Source organism: Archocentrus centrarchus, chromosome 12 (genome assembly GCF_007364275.1).
Source record: "Archocentrus centrarchus isolate MPI-CPG fArcCen1 chromosome 12, fArcCen1, whole genome shotgun sequence".
Taxonomy (NCBI): Eukaryota; Metazoa; Chordata; class Actinopteri; order Cichliformes; family Cichlidae; genus Archocentrus; species Archocentrus centrarchus.
In genome coordinates, this window is record NC_044357.1 from 9,052,579 (window position 1) to 9,073,145 (window position 20,567).

The following is a 20,567-nucleotide window of genomic DNA, read 5'->3' on the forward strand; positions in this document are numbered from 1 at the left end:
AAAATAAATAAAAATGCGCAGAGGGCCCATCCTTCATCCACCTCAACACACATTACTCAAGTTTGCAGGCATCAAACAACGGTGCATATTAGTTTGAGAAGTTCTGAAGTGTCTTTATTGTCTTTCTCAGGTATTGTCTTATTGCAACAACAGGAGAAACTGTAATGTGTGGAGAAGATCCAAAAACAGAAAAAAATTTCATAATGGTATACACAGCATATCAAAAGTAGTTTGGCACAAAATAATATTTGTCTAAAACTTCGATTAGAAAAAGACAACAGTTTGAATTCGCCATGTAGGAAGGGATGTACAAACAGTATAATATAGTCATCATCAGCTAAAAAGGAAAAAAAAAACATTTTGCTTATTAAGGATATACTGTAATTATTCTTAAAAAGGTTGCAAAGCCTTCAAAGCATACTTATAAATTAAAGTCAAAAAGAAGAAAAAAAATCGAACAAATGGAAACAGAAATATATTAAAATACTGTTGTTTAAACAAATGTTTCACATATAGTTTGTTTTACAGCTTTTTGGGTAGCCTGGCTAAAGCTAGCCTGGCTCTAGATCTTTGAGTTGCTAACCACACACACACACACACACACACACACACACACACATATATATATATATATATATATATATATATATATATATATATATATATATATATATATATATATATATATATATATATATATATATATATATATATATATATATATATATATATATATATATATATATATATATATATATATATATATATACATATATATACATATATATACATATATATATGTATATATATGTATATATATATATATGTATATTTTCTGATTTGGATGCCATTTAAAAAAATAGATTGACACCTACTGACTATTTTATCCAAACTCCCAGTGTCTAGCATCAATCAACATAATAAATAACAAAACATGAAAATGAGCAACATTAAACAAGGTTGGCCCCAGATGTTTCTTAATCGTTGTCATAGATGCATTCTGAAAAGAAAAGAAAACAATGATTCAATGATATGCCCTGAGATGGCCATAGCCACAGCCACACAACTAAAAATAAGTTTTGTAATAATTATCCAGACTCAACACATAATCAGACATACAGCTTTATGATTTCAACTTCTTCCACATCTTTAATTTCTTTGGTTTAGTTGTGTCGATACTTTGTTTTAATACACTGACGCTAGTTGCCTTACTTGCTTTTTCTCTGCCCTGTAAACATGTATGTGCACAGCCATGTGAAAAAGAAAGGTTTTCTAGCACTCTATGCAGTGCTGTTAAAAACTAAGTACACGCTTACTGCTCCCATAGGAAATACTGTAGGCTATGTAGCAGCCAAGCACTGCTATTAAATATCAAGTGTGACATGGGTCTGAAATATATTTTGGAGGGTTGGGCTAACAGAGCAAATGCCCTTTCTTTTCAAAACAAAATTAACTGCAGCTTCAGCTTCCACATTTTATGGACAAAAGGGAGGTTAAGTGATCTTTTTTTGTTGTTTTTTTTTTTTTTTTGCTGATCTAATGATTCTATCGCTAAAACTCAAATTGTTTCTTCAATTTGAGAGTCCTAACTATGATTTAGAAGGAATTCAGACATGTACAGTAATTTTACTCCTTTCAAAACAAAACTTTTATTCAGGGTCCTTTGTAATGGACAGCAGTACTTACTACCTCACATTTTCAACCAATGTCCATACTTCAGGATGCAGAGGGCATGATGAGGCAGACAGGATTTTACTCAGAACTGTGCTGGGGGAATCAGTCTTACTGCTGTCAGGGGATGAGGTGAAGGAAGGCCAGACATTGGAACAGGAAGGTGAAAGGTCAGAGGAGGACATATGTGCTGACGCCTACTGTCCATAATAAGAAATACTGTTTAATGTAAAGTTTTCAGGCATTACAATATCTAGAAAGTCCAGCAACAGGCTAGCGACCCACCCCTTATGGCAACTGGGAAAGGCTACAGCCCAACTGTGACCCTGAAGAGTGGAAGGAAATATAAAAGTGCATTAAACCATACCTCTCCTGTCTTTATCAATTCAATATTACAGTACCACATACTGAAATTGGGTTGAAAGTTTTTCAGCATGAAACATCAAAACAGGACATCGCTGCCCACGACCACCAAATGGGTGGTCCTCTGATTCCATTAAACAGAAAACAGGCAACCAGGTTTTAGAAAAAAAATTCAGAGCACACAAACCAGAGGGAGGTGCTGATTTCTGAAGGCAGCATTAAAACTGAAAACATTCTTCAGCGTTAGCTGTGTTCACCACATGTCTCAGATTACCCATGATCTGAATTTACTGATTCCTAGTTATAGCCAATTCAAAAGGCTGAGACAGATTCTTTATGATTATGCAGTCCATCAAAGCAACAAATGATCTTCATGTCTCTGATAATGGGGAAAGAATAAAGACCTTTGGACAGTGAGAACTCTCTTAAACAGAATGCAGCAAGGCTGCCATAGAAAGATGATTCTCTTCACAGGCCAGTCTCTTCTGTGGCAGCTGAGAAACCAAATCCCACAACTTCAGAGCCCTAGCTTATACAGAGCTTCTGATCTATAATGGAATTTGGATATCATCATTTTGCTGTTTCTCAGGCTCCTTAAAAGCTGGTATGTTCTCCTCTGAGCTTTCACCCTCTTGTTCTAATGGCCCTCCTCCACCTCATATCCTGACAGCATTAAGTATGACTCTGCTCAGCTTTGAGTAAAATCCTGTCTGCCTCACTCAGCCCTCTGTCACACCATGCATGATCATTGTTCTTCTTCTTGAACAATGTCCTTCAGACAGACGAGACCAAAGTGGAGATGTTTGGCCATAATGCTGATATGCTGTGTTTGGAGAAAACCAAACACAGCATATCAGCACAAATACCACATGCCAACTGCCAGATATGGTGGGGGAGACACAGGACCTAGATACCAAAGTCAAATGTGAGGTCATCTGTCTGAGAGCTAAAGCTTGACCTAAACTGGGTCATGCAGCAGGACAATGAGCCCAAGCACAGCTCCAGACCACAATCTGATTGAAATGCTGTAGCGGGACCTCAAGACAGCTGTGCATAAACACTGAGGTTTGTATGGAGGTTAAAATAAAATCCACTTTTTTTTAAAGAGTATAGCTATCTGTCTACTTGGTCTCTTACATTCCTAAAAGTTCAGATGCCCTAAAATCTATTTAGAAAATAATAATAATGAACTTAACGTACCATCTCCAATATCATCATAGATATCTCCATCACTGTAAGCAAAAACAAAACAATTAGCACAGTTTGAATTTTGTTTAGTCTCTCTCTTAGCATGACTGTGTGAATGCCTGTAGTACTTACTCCATATCAATGTGGCTGGTCGATACATAACCAACTGTAAAATGCAGATTTTCAAGGTGAAAAAGTGCCAGGATTTGTTCATCAGATGCATGTGGGATCTTAAATACATGTACTAATTAACCAATACATTTACGTAAATAGATACTCACACTTGCCATCCTCATTTCGACAGATCAGTTTGTTATCCACAGCTTTAGCGATCACATCAAGTGCCTCTCCTGCTTTTATTGGCAGCTCTTTGCCGCTCCACTTCTTATTAGTAAGATTGTGGACAACGGTCACCTGGTACAGCACCTGTATCTCTCCTTCATACTGGAACAGATTAAACATGACCTTTTAGTTCAAAAAGCATATACTAAAGAAATGATAAGTGTGGTTAAAAAAATTTTTAGCGGAACAAACCTTAAACTTCTTCCTGAATTCCTTCTCCTCTTTCTCAAACTTTTTCTGCTTCTTTGGGTCCATTTCTTCACCCTTGTTTTTGCCTTTCATCGCTGGAAGGCTTGATGGAAAAACAAACAGAAGTAAGAAGGAAATGACAGCCAGATTGAGACATTTCAACCCATGGATCTAAATGGGTTGCAGTTAATATTAAATCAATTGTTATGTTGTAACATTGATGTACCTGCTGATGGGAGGAGGCGGAGGCGCACTTTGAGAGTCAACATCATCATATATTTCCTCATCCACTGGTACACCTGACTTATCTGTGTTAACACGAGGAGAAGGTCAGTGAGAACCTGACTGGATAGTTTTTACTGTGCTTTGGTTTGCAAACAGTACTCAAACATTAGATGCTATTACAATAAATATTATAATAGGCTGTAAAAGCACTGAATGTCTATCAGTCTATAGCTAAAGTGTGTATGTAGTAGCTTGGGCCACAGCATGTTTGATATGGCCCTCCTTTGGAAAGAGTAACCCAATGGAAGGAGTCAAAACTCTGCACAAAGAGGGCATTGGTACCATTGGCACCTGCACCTAAAAAATAGGTGGAACCATTTACAGTAGGTTCTAGTCAAGATCATTTAAACTGGTGCCTTTTGCTGAAGTTTAACAAAGTTTCCCAGGATTTTTTGTCCACTGAGATGAGGTCACCAACCAACCAACCAGCCAACTAACCAACCAACCAACCAACCAACCAAACAACCAACCACTGCAAAAGTTAAAACTGACTCAGTGATAGAATTATACTACATAAAACAAAAATGTTAAATTCTATGCACAGAACCATTTTGAAGCCATAAAAGTGTAGATGACTTCAAACATTTCAAATTAAAGATAAAGCTTTGACTGGTCTCATGCCCTCTGGAGTCTTGGCTACTGTTTTCGTTTTAGTGATGCCTCTTTCAATAAGATATCCTATTTTGAAATGTATATCAAAGTGGTAATATCATAGCGATTTATACCTGAATTCCCATCAGCTGTGAACTGGCTGGGTGGAGGCACTCTGGCACAACAGAAGAGAAAAATTATTCAAATATTACACAATTTACATTATTAGAATATTATCAGTTAAAAGTATGTTAATGTGACTTAAAGCAGCCCTGGTTAACAATCATATTCAACTCTGGTTAAAACATGCTTTTGACAGTGTTAGCTGTTAATACACTGATTTTTCTGATTACAGCAGTCGCACACATGCAAATTACTCTCAAAGATTAGTAAAATCACAGGTAGTTGGTGATCAGACAGAAACATATATACATGACCGTTAGACTCCAGCCTCTCAGACTGCAAAAGTTAAACTGCAAATTAGGATCTTTCGGTGTTATTCAGACAGAGGAGGTGAAGTGGTTGTTCTTATGCCGATGTCGGGAGAAATCAGAACTGAAATGCGCCATCACTGATAAAAGAGGAGTGACGGCTGAAAGATTAAGGATTAACAACAGTGGACAGTAGGATCTGCGGTCAGTCTTACTACTGAGTGTATTTTACACTTTAGAGCTGGTGGGCCGTCTGTCAAACATCCGCAGGAAGCTGCGGGGCTTCATAGAAGACCTGGGACCGAGGGGACTAGAAAGCCAACCAAGGATGTAATGATCTGCTTTTTTTCTGTCATGCTTTTGAATCTTTCTAGAGTGTCTTTACGTCTGCATGTACCCGTTTTTGTAGATAACAAAACCAGTTCTCACCTGACTTCCAAGTTTGGATCAAGAACATCATCATATATTTCTCCTCCTTCTCCTCCTGGTAGAGGGGGTAGGACAACTGCAAGGCATATGAGATATAATTGGCAACCTGTGATTACTGAATGCAAAGAATGTGACTCAATGTAATGCAATAAAATACGTTATTGTAAAACGTACCTCCTGGTCCTTTTTTAGCACTGGAGAGAGAAAGAAAATGGAGGTATTAAATGAAATGTCTATGGCTGTGACCATTTCACTTGTTATATTTGTTACAAAAGAAGTCCTTATAAAAAAGTGAAGTTAGAATCTGAATATTTCATTTGAAACCCCCAGTACCTGTGATCAGCTACATCAATGTCATCATAGACTTCAGGGTCGTACGCCTGCTGGCGCGAGGCTCCCTGACTCTTCAGGGAGTTAAAGTCAATTTCTACTGAAGTGGTCTTCACATAGCCAACTGTAAGAGCAAAATGCAGTGTTGGTGAGATGTTAGTGTTGCTCCTTTTCCTATTATTGATGGAAAAATAAGAGTAGATGGTTCATAGAAAGATAATTCATTCTGTATTTAGAGGTGCCAGTGAAACAATATCCTGGCACCAAAGAGGACAGGTGAAAGACAGGTAACGAAACAGAAAATTGAGGGACAGATTGTGAACGTACTGGATCCATCCTGCGTCCGTCCCAACCATTTACCCTCTGGGTTTCCCTGGACTCGAATGATGTCCACAGGGTCTCCCTGCTTCAGAGCAAGCTCAGTCTTGCTGCCTCTGGAATCTGTACGTGCCTTTCCTTGCTGAAGGACCTCCAGGGGTCCAACCAGCTAACGCACAACCATGCACACACATAAATTCAAATGTGCATATAATAAATAACTTTGCACTGATGATTGAGACGTGATGGTAATATTGAGATTAGCTGAGATTTCTGCCTTTGTTCACTCACTTTGAATCTCTTTCGGGCATCTTGTTCCTTCTTCTCGCGTTCCTTCTGCTCCTTCTTCTCAGCCTCCTGACGTTTCTTCTCTTCTTTGTCCTCTTTCTCTTTTCTCTTGTCTTGTTTTTGTTCAGCTGCTTCCCTGCAAGACCAAAAGTACAAAGCAATTAGAAATACAAAAAATAGTTTTGTTAGATTGATGGATAAATAGTTTTAAGATAGTTTTACTGTGCAAGAGAGGTGAAGAAGAGAGTGTCCTGCAGCAAAAGTGAAAGGAAAGGTTTATAGGGTAGTAGTGAGACCTGCTATGATGTATGTTTTGGAAAGCTGGAGGTGGCAAAGTTGAAGATGTTCAGATTTTCATTGTGAGTGAAAGTTGAGATTTTGTGGGGTCAGTGGGGTTTTAAAAAAATATAAAACAAGAGGCTTATTTAGTAGCATTACACCAAGACTTCTGATGTCCCTTAAAAAAAACAATTTCAATTTGACCATGACATGGGGTTAAAATGCAGATTTAACTCCCTTTAAGTTTCTCTGCTTCTTTATTTTAATAAATAAAAGTGTGACAGGTTGAGAACCAACAATGTCTTGTATTGATGCAAAATAACCACCAGAGAGTAGTGTTAATAAAGAGTGCCACGACCACAGCTGAACATCTGCCGGAAGCATTTTGAACTTTGGATCTAAGCATATTTATTTTATGCAAATTCCCCCAAAACAGTGAGTTATTAATCACTTATTTCAAACTTTAAAACTTGAACAGCATTAGTGAGGTGCGGGAAAAACCCACGAAGGTGTCATTCTCTCACCATCGTTCATCAAGATCTTCATACATCTCTCCATCATCGTCATCATCGTTTTCCTCCTGGGGAGAGAGGACACGAAGCAACAGATAGAAAACAAAAATTTCCAGGTTAATTCTTTGAATTCTTTGTAGATTTTTTGATTGCTAAAGATTCTTTGAAGAGGACCGAAAATCTGTCGAAAGCTATTTGCTTTCAGGACTTTTCTTGTTATTCTATTTAATATTCAGTTGCCAATTCACTCTGCGGGTCCACTGCTGCTGATGTGGCTTTATTTTGCACTTTCACCTGCATGTCAATCTGTATTTATAAGTGAAAGAAGTTCAGCATGTCTCACCTTTGCCCTCTGACTCGGGTGAGCTGCAAATGAGAAATAACAAAGCAAAGTTAGAGGGAGACCTCGTTCAAGAAGCTATTATAATCTGAATTCATGTTCACATTGTGAAGTTTCACATGCTTAATGTTGACTGTCAGTTGTATTTTTAAGAAATTAGAGAGCTTCAAAAACATTTTATCCACAGATGCTTTGAAGCACGATGTGAACGCACTGTATGGAAAACTAAATATCTTCAAGATAACTATTCACAGACACTGACTTTTAGCTGTCCGTCCTGGTCACTCCCAGTGAAAAGCTTAACATCTCTTAACAACTCTATGCTAACTAATGTAAATAAAGACAGCTAAGTGGCAGTGGGGTTGGTCACTGGATTAAAAAAAAGAAAAAAATCTGTTTGGGAACGTTCCAAAATATCCACCTACATATTGCACCTTACACTTAAGAATTGAAGCAGCCATAAAATTTTGATTTCTACAAATATTCTTTTTTTTCTCTTCCTACAACTCCAAAAATCTTCAATCCCAATAAAATGCATTTTGCATATTTACAAATTGCCACTGTCTTCTACCACTAAGATGGTACAACTGTCAGCATCACAGCCCTCTCCTGTCTTCCTGTGATATTAAAAACATTGTGCAACACGGTAGTTGTGTTCGATCCAACGCTGGTTATAAATACATCGACTTTTACTAAACCTGCAGTTGGTGGTAGAGGTGGAGGTGAACTGGTCGGGTGATCAACATCATCATAAAAGTCTTCTTGCTGGTTCCTGAAGTGCAAAGTTAGGATTTAGCTGTAATTATCCAGAAAATATGCAGCATGGCCATCATTTATCACTGTGCTTGTGTTTAAATGGGAAAACAGAAAAGCGTGCTTAATGTGGGACTCACATGATTCCAGGATGTCGTGGGGGCAGATTCGGCAGTGCAGGTGGTGCAGGCGGTGGGGCTTGAGCCTGGGTAACATGATTGTTTGGGGTTTTCTTAATTCTGGGACCTGCAGAAAAAAAAATGTGGTGTTAAAGCTGTGCAGTTGGTGTATTTGCAAGAAGTGCTGCCTGCTTTTTCTAATTATTTTCAGTTAGCCAATTACTCTTTAGGGGTGACTTTGTACTTACTTCTAGTGCAAAAGTGGTACTTGTTGAACCAATGCAAAGTAGTTTCCCCAACACTGCCTGAAAGTCCCCTCCAATGAATCCACAAGATGTATAAATATATATATATATATATATATATATATATATATATATATATATATATATATATATATATATATATATATATATATATATATATATATATATATATATATATATATATATATATATAAGAAAAACATTCCAAGTTTTATATATATATATATATATATATATATATATATATATATATATATATATATATATATATATATATATATATATATATATAACTTGGAATGTTTTTCTTCTTTGAGAAACATCTGTCTAATCTGAGTGATTAGTATATATGTCACACAAGTCTCATCTAGGCATGTCAAACTGGTATAAAGAGCCTCCGCTGAATATCATCTTCAGATATGGGTGACTGCATATGCTGACAAGATTTCCTTTATTTTCAAGAATGATGCATAAAACCTTTCTGCAATAAAGCATCTGAGTCTCTTTGGGTGTTTGTCTACTTAAGTGAATCTCAGTGTCACAAAATTTCTGGAAAAATATCCAATCCCAGAGGGGAAACTTTTTGTGTTGGCCACAAGAAAACATTTCCCAACATCTGTGAAAGTTACAAAGTTTTGAAAATACTGAAAGTGAAAATACTCACTGGTGAATAGTTTCTGGCAATATTTGCAATGCCAAAGTAATCCGAGGGTAATTACTCAATCAAGTGAAAACAACTACACCTTTAAAAACCTCTTAATAATCAATCAGCTCATCAAAGAGTTTGCATGCAGAATCAAATGGAAACTGTCACACAATTATAGTGTAAACGTATGACTTTTGGCTGCATTATAACTTTGTTGAAGACAATATTAAAGTAGAGGGTCATAAAAGCCATAATAACAAACCTGAAAGAAAGTGAGATTACAGTGTGAAAACAAAATTTTTCAAAGTTCTCACAAGTGGAGTCTGGGTCACGTGCTTCTGCGTGCTGAACCTCACAAAACTGCAAACTATGATCAGTACATTGCTTTCTGGCCTCTGGTGGCTAACCCTGAATGTCAGCCAAGACAGCCAACACTCGACCGGAAATGTATTCACATCAGGTGTGAGCCTACAAACAGAGCCTGTCTTTAAAAAGGCTCCCTGGTTTGCTGGAACTTACTTCCTCATGTGGTGAAACACCCTCAGCTGTCAGAGCAGCGAGCGCGGTGGGGGTAGAAAAGAGAAACTGGACAGGGAACTTGGCCGGGGCAAATAGAGGAACCTAGTTAACTTTTGTCACTTTGGTCTCTTATCTGAATCTCCCAACAACTGCAGTATTTGTATAAATACATTCGAAAGACACAGAGTTACTTATTTAGTGCAAAATGTCATGCACAAATTGATTTTTTTTTTGTTTATTTTTGTAAGGTCTGATAAGCCATTCACTGGCTCAGTAACTGCTGGCCAAACATTCCTCACGTCACTGAAACCACACGGACTTGTGCAACAATTTTTTTTTCACACTTCAGAAATGTGTTAACAGAGTCTGCCCAAAGTAGCACTGCAAGTGATAATAGAGGAAATGTGCTTGAGACAGTAAAATAAGAGGAACGTCTTCTTTCGACGGTCACGAGAGCTGTTTACTACCCCACATTACTTACCCCGTTTGACAGGTGGCGGTGGGTGGCTCTACCTATGTATAGAGTCCATTATGTGAAATGTTGCTGGGGCTGGTTTTGCTTACAACTTTTGCTGTGTTTAATTCACCACATTTGTTGCATACAGATTGAGATCAGAGAACCACAGACACATCAGACCAAACTGAAAACAAACGACATAAATGCAGACAAATGGCTGAAGTATTTCTCCCTGTGGGGCCACATGTGCATCCCTGCTGGCCGCCAAAGGTTTCCCGCCTGAAGCTGAGCCCTCTGTCTCACATATGTATGGCATATTTTCTACTTTGTTGTAAGCTAGGCTGCACTGGAAAGTGATAAAATGTTTAATCCTGGTACATTAAATATTATTTTGAGCTAGAAACATTCAACTCTTCTTATATCACATCAAATATTAATACAATTTAAATATAAACTATCACAGCTGAGATTTTTTTTTAAATAAATATATGTGTTTATTTATTGTCAAGCAGTAAGGTGTCTTGTTCTGTCTTGTGAGATACAAGTCTAGTCCAGCAGCACCGGAACTGTGATCTCTAAAAGCCTTTGTGATGTAATACAATACTGCTATGCTTCTTTTAAGAGTAAAATTAAGAACTCTCCTTTGAATCGGAGGCACTTGCAAGTACCTAACATGCTTGCTTAACTTTGGCTTTCATGAAAGCATGATCACACACTGCGATGTTAAAGTGTAAAACACATCTCCACTGCATACTTATGTAGCAAACACCAGACTGCTTTTCATGTCAAAACACCCAACTGTGAGACTTATAAGTCGGCAAGTTTCATACAATATGAAATGCTCAGAAATGTTAATTAGTTAAGGCACTTACACATTGCAATTCTGTTTTTTTTAATTGTCCAGATACATACATGATTTTGTTTAACTTTTAGAACTACATAAGTCTGAAACAGATGTGGATGCTCACTGCACAGCGTAGCTCTGGGTTCTTGGCTCTGTTAATAGTTGAGACCAAGCAACAACATCCAGGGGTGAAAAATGAAGCTAACTCCTACACGACTCCTAAAATATCCACCTCCACAGGAGGGGGAAAAAAAAAGCTTTATTTGTTTGTTTATTATTATTATTATTATCATCATTATTTTATTTTTAAAAAGAAAAGCAAAACAAAACAAAACCAAAAAAAATATGTTTAAAGTCTGGTACACAAAACCATTCTGGCTTCCAGAGCTAACAACCTTGAGTTGTGCTTTCCAAAAAGTTCCACTAGTTTTGAACTTGCCTCCATCACCTTATCAGACACGTTCACACACAACAAATGGCCTCGGTTCATATCCACCAAGATTTTCTCAAAATATATGTTTGGCTTCCAAGTGGCTTCAGCGTGCTTGGCAACATTAGTGAACTCCACCTTTTTGACACCACCGATCCAGCTGAAGCCACAACCCAGAAACCAACGACTGTTTTGCTGAAATATGGTCCATCTCTCACGGTGCTTACTCAGGGTGAGTACAGCCACCACAACTCAGCCACAGGTCTACGATTATGGGCCAGATGTCAGGTGAGTTGTAACATCTGACTCACATCTTGTACATCCTGCACCTACTCATATCACACATGGCTCATGACATTTAGGTCAGGGCTGGCCCATCTAGCACAACTAAAGGTGTGGCTTGACAAATCATTTTGTCAGTACCACGCTAATTCAAGTCAAGTCTGTGTTTGTGTGATTGGCGCCTTTTGGAGCATTTTTAATGGAATAACCAAAACCCCAAAGTTTTGGTTATTTGTGGTTAAATCTGTGCTCTACTTTTGGTGAGCAAAATTCTAGTATTTTATTTTTATGTTATGCCTACTTAGCACTACTTAAGAATTATATGTGTTTGTACATTGCACACATACAGTGACTGATGCAGCCCTCTAACCACAATTGCTAGTAGTATCTGATAACATAGCATCCACTCAAATTGTCTCTTCCCTTGGCTGTATGGCAAAAAAAAAAAAATCAACATGCCAGTGATCTAATGGTAGTGTAGCTTCACTGTAACACAAACAAATCCAACTTACCGTCATCAGAGGTCTCGGCTCCTCTTTTAAAGTTCTCCAGGTTGACTTTTGGGGGTCGGTTAGGTTTAGCAGGAGGAGGACCCAGAGCTAAACTGTTGGGAAGAGGGTTACGCTTTGGACCTGAAGAATCATCACCGTTAATGCCGCTGGGCAGAGGAGAGGGCTTGGTTGGCTTCTTAATGCTAGGCTTCTTATTGGCTGGAGGTTTGGGAGGAGGAAAGGAGTTCGTACCTGTAAGGGAAGGTTTGCTGGTCCCTCCACTATCTGTCTGCTCAGTCTTGTCCTCCTTGTTGAACATATTCTGAGCATTCTTGAAGTTTGAGGGGGGCTTAAAAGAAGAGTTTGCCAGAGGAGAAGGTTTGATCACATTGTCTGTGTTCCCTCCTGCCTGTTCCTCATTTTGCTGCCATAATTTCACAATGTTGCTGCTCGGTTTTTGTTGCACACCAGGTAGTTTAGCCGGTGTGGGGATGCTGTTTGTTGCTGCACCCCCACCACTGTCTTCTTTAACCCAGCTGGGCTTGGTGCTGATTGCTGAAGGTGGTTTGGGAAAGGTAGGTTTGGAATCAGATGTGGTGGAGGTGAGGGGAGGTTTGTTGAATGGAGGCTTCTGTGCCGGGCTTTTAACTTCAGGAGCCTGTGAAAAAGGTGACTTCAAGGGTGTCGGCTGTTTATTCGCAGTAAAAGGTTTGCTATTGGTATTGCTATCATCCTGGATGTTACCAAATCTGCTCGCTAGGGCTTTAGTTTTGTTTGGTTCATGTGCATCAGTGTCACTTTTACTGGATACTGTGTTTTTCAGGAAATTTGGTTTTGGAGGAGTATTTATTGCACTGCCCGAGAGGCTTTCCAAGACAGGTTTCTTCTGTATGGGTGGGCCAGAGGACAGTGTTGGGTGCACAGGTGGTTTGACACGTCCAACTGGCGTGGAGGAGGTCTCATCAGTGCTTGCCCCACCTGCTTGGAAGCGAGCCATGATGGCCTTTACATCTGACTTGTTATCCTGAAAAGAAGAGTCGAGGTTTAGAAGGTGAGTTAACAATAAAAATCTAACACTACAAAAAGGAACTGACAGAAAGACATACTGAAGAAGAAACTAAGGGGAAGGAAATTTAGGGTTTGCGTGCTAGAACATAAATGGCTTCAACAGAAAACAAAATCCAGACAGAGCAAGAATGCAATTTTAAAAATGAGATGCACGCAGAAATGGTCATGAAAGTTCAAATAGGAACAGAAAGTTTCATTTCCTCTCATAAATTTTCATAGTCCAATCAGTGGAATTTGTGCTTTCTCTTTGGTTTCTCTTTCATTGCTCAATTAAACCATCTTTGATCTCTCACACTTTACTTTTACACAGATGTCTTCAAATGCCCATATACTTAGCACAGAGAGCTGTAGCTCAGGAGCGATAAGTTATACACATTAATCACAGGCTTTGTGGCTAAAATATGTTCCAGTGATACTAAGCTTCAAAATGTTGTTGTGGTTAGTGCTGGCACTTTGAACGGCAGCTACTGCTTTGTGAAAGTGAGCCTGTTTGTTAGTGTCACTCTGTTTTTTTTTTTTTTAAAAAGGTTTCATCTTTATAACAAATTATCCTCTGTCACAAAAAATAAGGTAATGAATGCTCTTTGACAATAAAGAAATGTCCCCAGCATTTACAAGATTTCATAATTCAGGAGCTCCCCATCTTACTTATGTCAGTATTTTTCTTTTTTTAATTTTTATATTTAACACTCTGGAGCAATATTTGGAAAAAAAAATAGCTACAAGTACTATCTAAGTATTTTAACTTGAGAATTGCCAACATTCAAAAAGCATTTATCTCTGAAACGGAAGCTATTGAAAGTGGCACATTGGTGCAGTGGTTAGTACTGCTGACTCATCTGGGTTTGAGCCTCCTGATCAGCTGGGGGGCTTTGTATGTGCAGCATGAATGTTCTGCCTGCGCCTGTATTGGTTTCTACCAGGTACTCTAGCTTCATGTCACAGTCTGAAGGCATGCATGACAGGCAAACTGGTGATTGTAAAGTTGCTCTATGTTCTCTCTATGTTGCCCTGTCATAAACTGGCAACCTGTCCCGGGAGTATCCGCTCTCTCATATGATGTCAGCTGTGACCCTATGTGCATTACTGTACCTCATAAAAAAAAAAAAAATGGGTTGATGAAGATTTTTGCATTTATGTAATAAATTCATGAATGAAAGCATGTATAATAGAAGGATAGAAAAAATTTTCTTTTCTTCAGATATTTAATATGTTTATTAGACATTCCTGTGAAAATCTTAACATAAATTAATGCCCAATTATTGTTTTCACTGCAGGTCTGAGCTACTAAAACAAACAAACAAACAAACAAGCAAACAAAAATCTTCATCTCTCAAACAACACTCTGTACCAACTTCCTGTTCTGTCACTGCTATAAACACAATAATTACAAATGTCCCAGTGTCAAACTATTTAGCATTTGTAATGTACCTGTTTTGAGGCAGTGCCAAAAGTTTGCTCTTTACTGCATTTTGTTTGTTTGTTCAGTGTTTACACTGAAAAGAATTCATATGGTCTGTTTTTTTCAGTGGCTTTGAATGAATGAGGAATTCAAATATTTGAACTGGAATATTAAGTCCTATGAGTATATGCAAAAGTGTGAGGTGGGAATATTGGGCTCATGACCACGTATGAGCCACACCTATTCTAATGAAGCTGCTTTGACCAGGAAGTGGAGATAAGAGGATGAGGACACACGGCTTCTGCTTTTCCTATGGAGCAGTAAAAGAAAGGGAACACAATGCAATAAAAAGTGCAAATGTACACCATTATAAACAGAAACACTTTGCATACAATGTTAATGTGTTGTCATCTAATGCTAAAGCTTAAACAAAACCACGAAGTGCAATGGAAACTCTTACTGGCTACTCATTTCAATAATGTGATGTCACATATGATATCGCAGTGTGGTTCAAAATTAGCATACAGTCCTGTGAAAAAGGACACTCTTCTTATGATTCAGTAGCTTCCAGTACCACCTTTAGCAGCACTAACTTGCAATAGTTCTTTTCTGTTTGACTTCATCAGTCTGTCACATTGTGTGGGAGGACTCCTGACCCACTCTTCTTCATAGCACTGCTTTTGTTCATTGAGGTTTGTGGCCATTTGTTTATACACAACTCTCTTGAGGTCCCGCCACAGCAGTTCAGTCAGATCGAGGTCTGGACTGGTTCCTGGGCCGTTCCAATACCGCAATGGGTTTTTTTTTTCTTTTTCAGCAATTCTGTTGTAGATTTGCTGCTGCGTTTATGGTCATTGTCCTGTCGTATCACCCAGTTTGGGCCAAGCCCGAATCATCATCCCTCCACCACCGTGCTTTACAGGTAGAGTGAGGTGCTTGTACTAATATGCTGTGTTTAGTTTTCGCTAAACATGGTGCTGTGCATCATGCACCAAACATTTCCTCTTTGATCTCGTCTGTCCAAAAGACATCGTTCTAGAAGTCTTGTGGTTTGTTCAGATGCAAATTTGCAAAAAAGAAATAAAAAAAACAAAACACGCTGCCATGTCCTTTTTTAGAAAGAAGAGATTTCCTCCAAGCAACCCTTCCAATCAGCCATACTTATTTTGTCTTTTTGTAATTGTGCTGTCAAGAACTTTAACATTTAACATGCCGAGGCCTGTAGTGTTTGAGATGAAGCTCATGCTTTGCTCACTCTGAACTTGGGGTGAATTTGCTGCTACACCCTGGGAAGATTGTGGCATTGTTTCAACACACTGCTGAATGCTCCACATGGTCTCACTTGCTGATGATCAGTTAATCCAATACATTTGCTTAGCAGCATGTAGCTGGTACTTACCCTATTAATTCCCGTAGAAGCAGTAAGACTGTGCTTAGTTTTTCACAGGTCTGTGTAAAGTGATGTGAACACCTTTTTTTTCCTCCACAGGACTATAAAGTATATATGTTATACTGATATTTAAGACTTATGTTTTCTTGTATATTGTTTGCTTTAAGCTTCTTTTAGTTTCTTTTAGAGAAAATGTGCCCCCGGACTGCACTGAAGTTGTAGACAGCCATAATTTCAACACATTTGCCTTACAAGCATAAAAATTTCCAGCTCAAGACCAGAAGGAGACACGAGCCTAGTCTCAGGGGGGTCACAAGCCTGGATAAATGGGAGGGTTGTGTCAGGAAGTGAAACTGTTCCAAATCAAACATGTGAATCCATCTGCCGTGCCAACTATTTGGGAAATTAATGGAGCAACTTAAAGTACCACTGTCAGTACTTCAAGATGATGACTTTAGCTGCCACCATTGGACATGTTAGGGCAAACAAATAATAAACTGAGGGTGCTCAAAAGAGAGCTAGTGGGTGGAACATAGCTATAGTGGTTCCAGTGACATTAAATATTAAAGTGTTATTAACACTGAGCCTGAAATGTGGCTGAATATGAAATGAGGGGGAAAGAAAAAGAGGAAAGTTCCCTCATAATACTTCTGTTTCTTAACCACAGTAAACTATAAATTACTCAATATGTTCTGTACAGGACTGTTGCAGTTACTGCTTCTCGATATATGGGTGCACTACAGTTGCAATTTTGTAAAACTCCGGCATATTTTGTCACATACTGGAAACGCCACCTAAAATAACCTTTTATTGTGCTCAACAGGAACACAACGTGTATAGCCACAGTCAAAGTGGTTCAGAGGTTTGAGCCATAAATTTACTGCAGGGCTATTGCACGTTTTTATGGTTATGAATATAATTATATGTAAATAACCCATTGTTATAGTGCAAGATCAGAACAAAGATAATATAATAACCACAGCACTGCTAGCTAGACTATGACTATTTAAGCACTTGGACTGTGTAATGCTAAGCTAGTTATTCCAAATATATGTCTTTTTAAATGTTGTTCTTTAAAACAAGCCTTTCTAATGTTTAATGACTGGCTGAGAAATGACAGAGGAAGGGGAACCATGATTTCTATTTCCAGTCTCATGAAAAGTGCAGAGTAAAAGTGCCTTGCTCAATCCGGCTGACACAAGACCCAAAATTACCAGCCCCAACTGTGGCGCTGAATGTTCCTGTTTTCACATGGGACAGAAACGCCTTACACATCAAACTATTTTAAAACAAGTTCACATCATGCTTCATTTTAAGGCAACTTATCAACTTAAACAATCACTAAAATGAATGTAGTGCATGTAATTCTCAGAACAATTTAAATACGGCAACTCTCCCTTTGTAATCGTGCATTAACTTGCTCAAACAAATGGAAACTTATCAGTGACTTCTAAAAGGTGATGTCCAAAAAAACGTATATAAAATTAATATAACTTTTTATATAAACTTATATAATCAATAAGCTGTCTAAAATACACAAAACAACTATTCAGCAGTTTCAAGAGCAATTTTCTTCTGTTACATCTGCATTGCCCACTCAGAGTATTTCTAATATTAAAAAATCTGTTTATTCCTTATTTAGAAATCTTAGGTTTTACTCACCATCTTGAGGACAACAATCCTAGGCGAAGAGTTGGTGACTAAGTCGCTGGTGTACAAAGCGGAGAGTGTTTGTTCAGTGCCTCTGTGCGAGTTTCTGTTTCTGTCAAAGAGAGAAAGGCACTGAGATAGTGAGAGATAGTGAATGGCAAAGTGTATGGCTGAGCATTGAGCGTGTTTGTCTGAGGGGGGATGTATACTCCCGTTCTTTCTGTGACATAAGTATCTGTCTACAACGGACTACTTCCTCTCTTAGTAGTATGTGTGTTTTGTGTGAATGTGGGTGTCACAGCCTCTGTTATCTACATGTTTTGATCTCACTGATTTGCCTATCCCTGGCAAATTCCCTGCAGTTTCCCTCTGTGCTTAACAAATGACATTCACTCAGTTAGAGGCAGGTTACAAAAAACCCCCCAAAAAATAAAACAGTCAAAACTGTTTTATAGCAGCTGTGTTAAACACTATAACATGTCTTGTATGATGAAAGGGATTTTGGTTGGCAGCAACGTGATATGACAGAAAGCCATAGCCAATAAACAACAATAGCAGACAGTACAGGAAACACTGTGGTCATATGACAGCGCAAAGGCAAGACAAGAGTACAAGAGAGTACAGCCATGCAAGTGGTTTGAACTAAGTCAGACGTGCTACACTCAAGTTCACTAAGGGCTACACTGGCAAATGAGAATCACATAAAGGGCCAGATATTTATAATTTACTGACACACTTGCTTAAAGCATTTATCACATTCAAAAGTCTGGACACACTCACTTTTGACTGACACTGTAGATTTCTTATGTGCTTCATGCAATTGTGTTCTCACACATTTTTCTTTATAACATATAACAACAACTCTGTCTGTGTAGGGAATTTCATAAAAATCAAGAAAAGACCTTTGATGGTGTTGTTTACAGGTACCGTTCAGTCTTCTGACATTAAAACTGGCTGCACACGAAGCTATAAAACCTGCATTTTTTTGTTTGTTTTACAGCTTCATAATGAAAATGATAATGCTTGTGTTGCAGCTTATCTCGCTTCTGAAACCTCTGTTAACTTTTCATCACTTTGTTTTGTTGCTGGTGGATTCAAAATGATGATGGAAATAATAATTGAAAACAGATTTGACTTGTGGGAAATGGATGCAGAAGCATTTCTTTAGGTGAAGAAGTAGACAATTCAGTCTCCTGCTTCTTAGTGAATTATTTGGCTTAACATCAGCATTTTCTTTTGCTAGTCTTTGTGAGCTAGCTTATTAGCCTGCTTGTCCAGTGTCTGGTGTACTCTCTTTTTTTTAAATTTTGCATGTGCATATGTAACTGCAGACATAAGCTACAACTGGGTGGACCAAAATTTATTGCGAACATGAAGTGACAAGTGAAATTTATAAAGGGATTTGGTCAGTAGGCATTCAGCTTGATACTTGTGAGCTCGATGCTAATGTCAGCATGCTAACATGCTTACAATAAACAAACCTAAAATGCTAACAGCTTAAAAGCTCGATCCAGAACAGTTCTGATCTGTGAATGTAGGCAACAATTTGCTATGGATTGTTGCAGCGTGCAACTACAACAGGCAATGGGCCTTAAGGCAAGTGGTTAAGGTGTGAGAAACATCACCTAGTCTGCAGCAATGTCTAAAAAAACCCAGTGTGTTGAAAGGACAGTGCATAAAATGTATCAGCTATTTTTTTGTGCAGTTTAGGTGACAAACTTTTAAATGTTTCCTTTATACGCAGAGCTGACTGGAACCTACAATGCCAATTTGTAAAATACAGTGAAAAAGCAAAGCAAAAGCTTACAGAAGCTCCAAGTTACACAGTTCCTGCAGTGGAGAAGTGGCTTAAAATACCCTTTTACCAGAACGGTATGGTCACCCTTTGTAAAGGGATAAACACACGTGTCAACATGGGCTTTCTCTGAGAAAGTTGAGCAACCTAAAGACAGATAAGCAGCCCCTAGTGGACACCATCGCTGTCTTGTCTATTTTTTTTTGTATCAACAAGATAACACAATTTTATCTGCTATAGAAAATATGCCAGGAATCAGAAAACACTGTAAAATCTAGATAGACTTCTTTTAATAATGTTTACAAGTATTTTTGTTGCATCCTTTCATGTGGTGTAGTTTGATAGTTTGCTTCTCTGCTCTCCTCCAGGATGTTTGGCATGCTCTGTATTTGTGGTTACAGGCCTGACCCACTCTGTGTTTATCTGCTGTTTCTCTTTTTTTCTGTCTCCACTGACCGCTGACACCAACCGGTCCACGCAGATGGCCACGTCTGATGAAACGCGGTTCCCCGCGCCACTATCGAGAGCTTCAGAGCCCTTGACCTCATTACGTAAACCTACAACGCACATACAACTGAACTGAGCTTGTGATGAGGATCTGCCATCATCAAAAATCATCAAGAAAAAAACAGATGAGTGTTGGCACCTGCTCAGCGGTGCTCTTAGTTTTCTTTCCATTAACAAGTTTTCAGTCTTTTTCTTCAATCTGAAGAAACCTTTTAGATATACATGCTTTGATATTAGTAAGATGTTTTTCTTTCATTTTTTAATGGATATAACCAAAAAGGCTTTTAGAGGACAAATAACAACATTCACTTATATAACTACATAAACTTAAAAGATTCACAGCAAGGTTGGTAGTAATATATATGGATCTTTTCCCACTACCTTTTATCTGT

General features: G+C 38.3%; 1 protein-coding gene across 1 annotated transcript; it reads right to left on the minus strand.

Annotated features, from left to right (window-relative positions):
- Positions 1-838: 838 nt before the first annotated feature.
- fyb1b (FYN binding protein 1 b) lies at positions 839-18,102 on the minus strand. Its single transcript, XM_030742762.1, is given in 21 exon segments — positions 839-1,000; positions 3,235-3,266; positions 3,355-3,388; positions 3,504-3,666; positions 3,757-3,856; positions 3,980-4,061; positions 4,764-4,804; positions 5,293-5,370; positions 5,490-5,565; positions 5,664-5,683; positions 5,823-5,943; positions 6,147-6,306; positions 6,429-6,561; positions 7,229-7,284; positions 7,560-7,582; positions 8,255-8,328; positions 8,450-8,555; positions 12,385-13,387; positions 17,886-17,936; positions 17,939-18,075; positions 18,078-18,102. Coding segments are annotated over 21 exon segments (2,538 nt in total). The 3' UTR covers positions 839-977.
- Between the last annotated feature and the right edge of the window lie 2,465 nt (positions 18,103-20,567).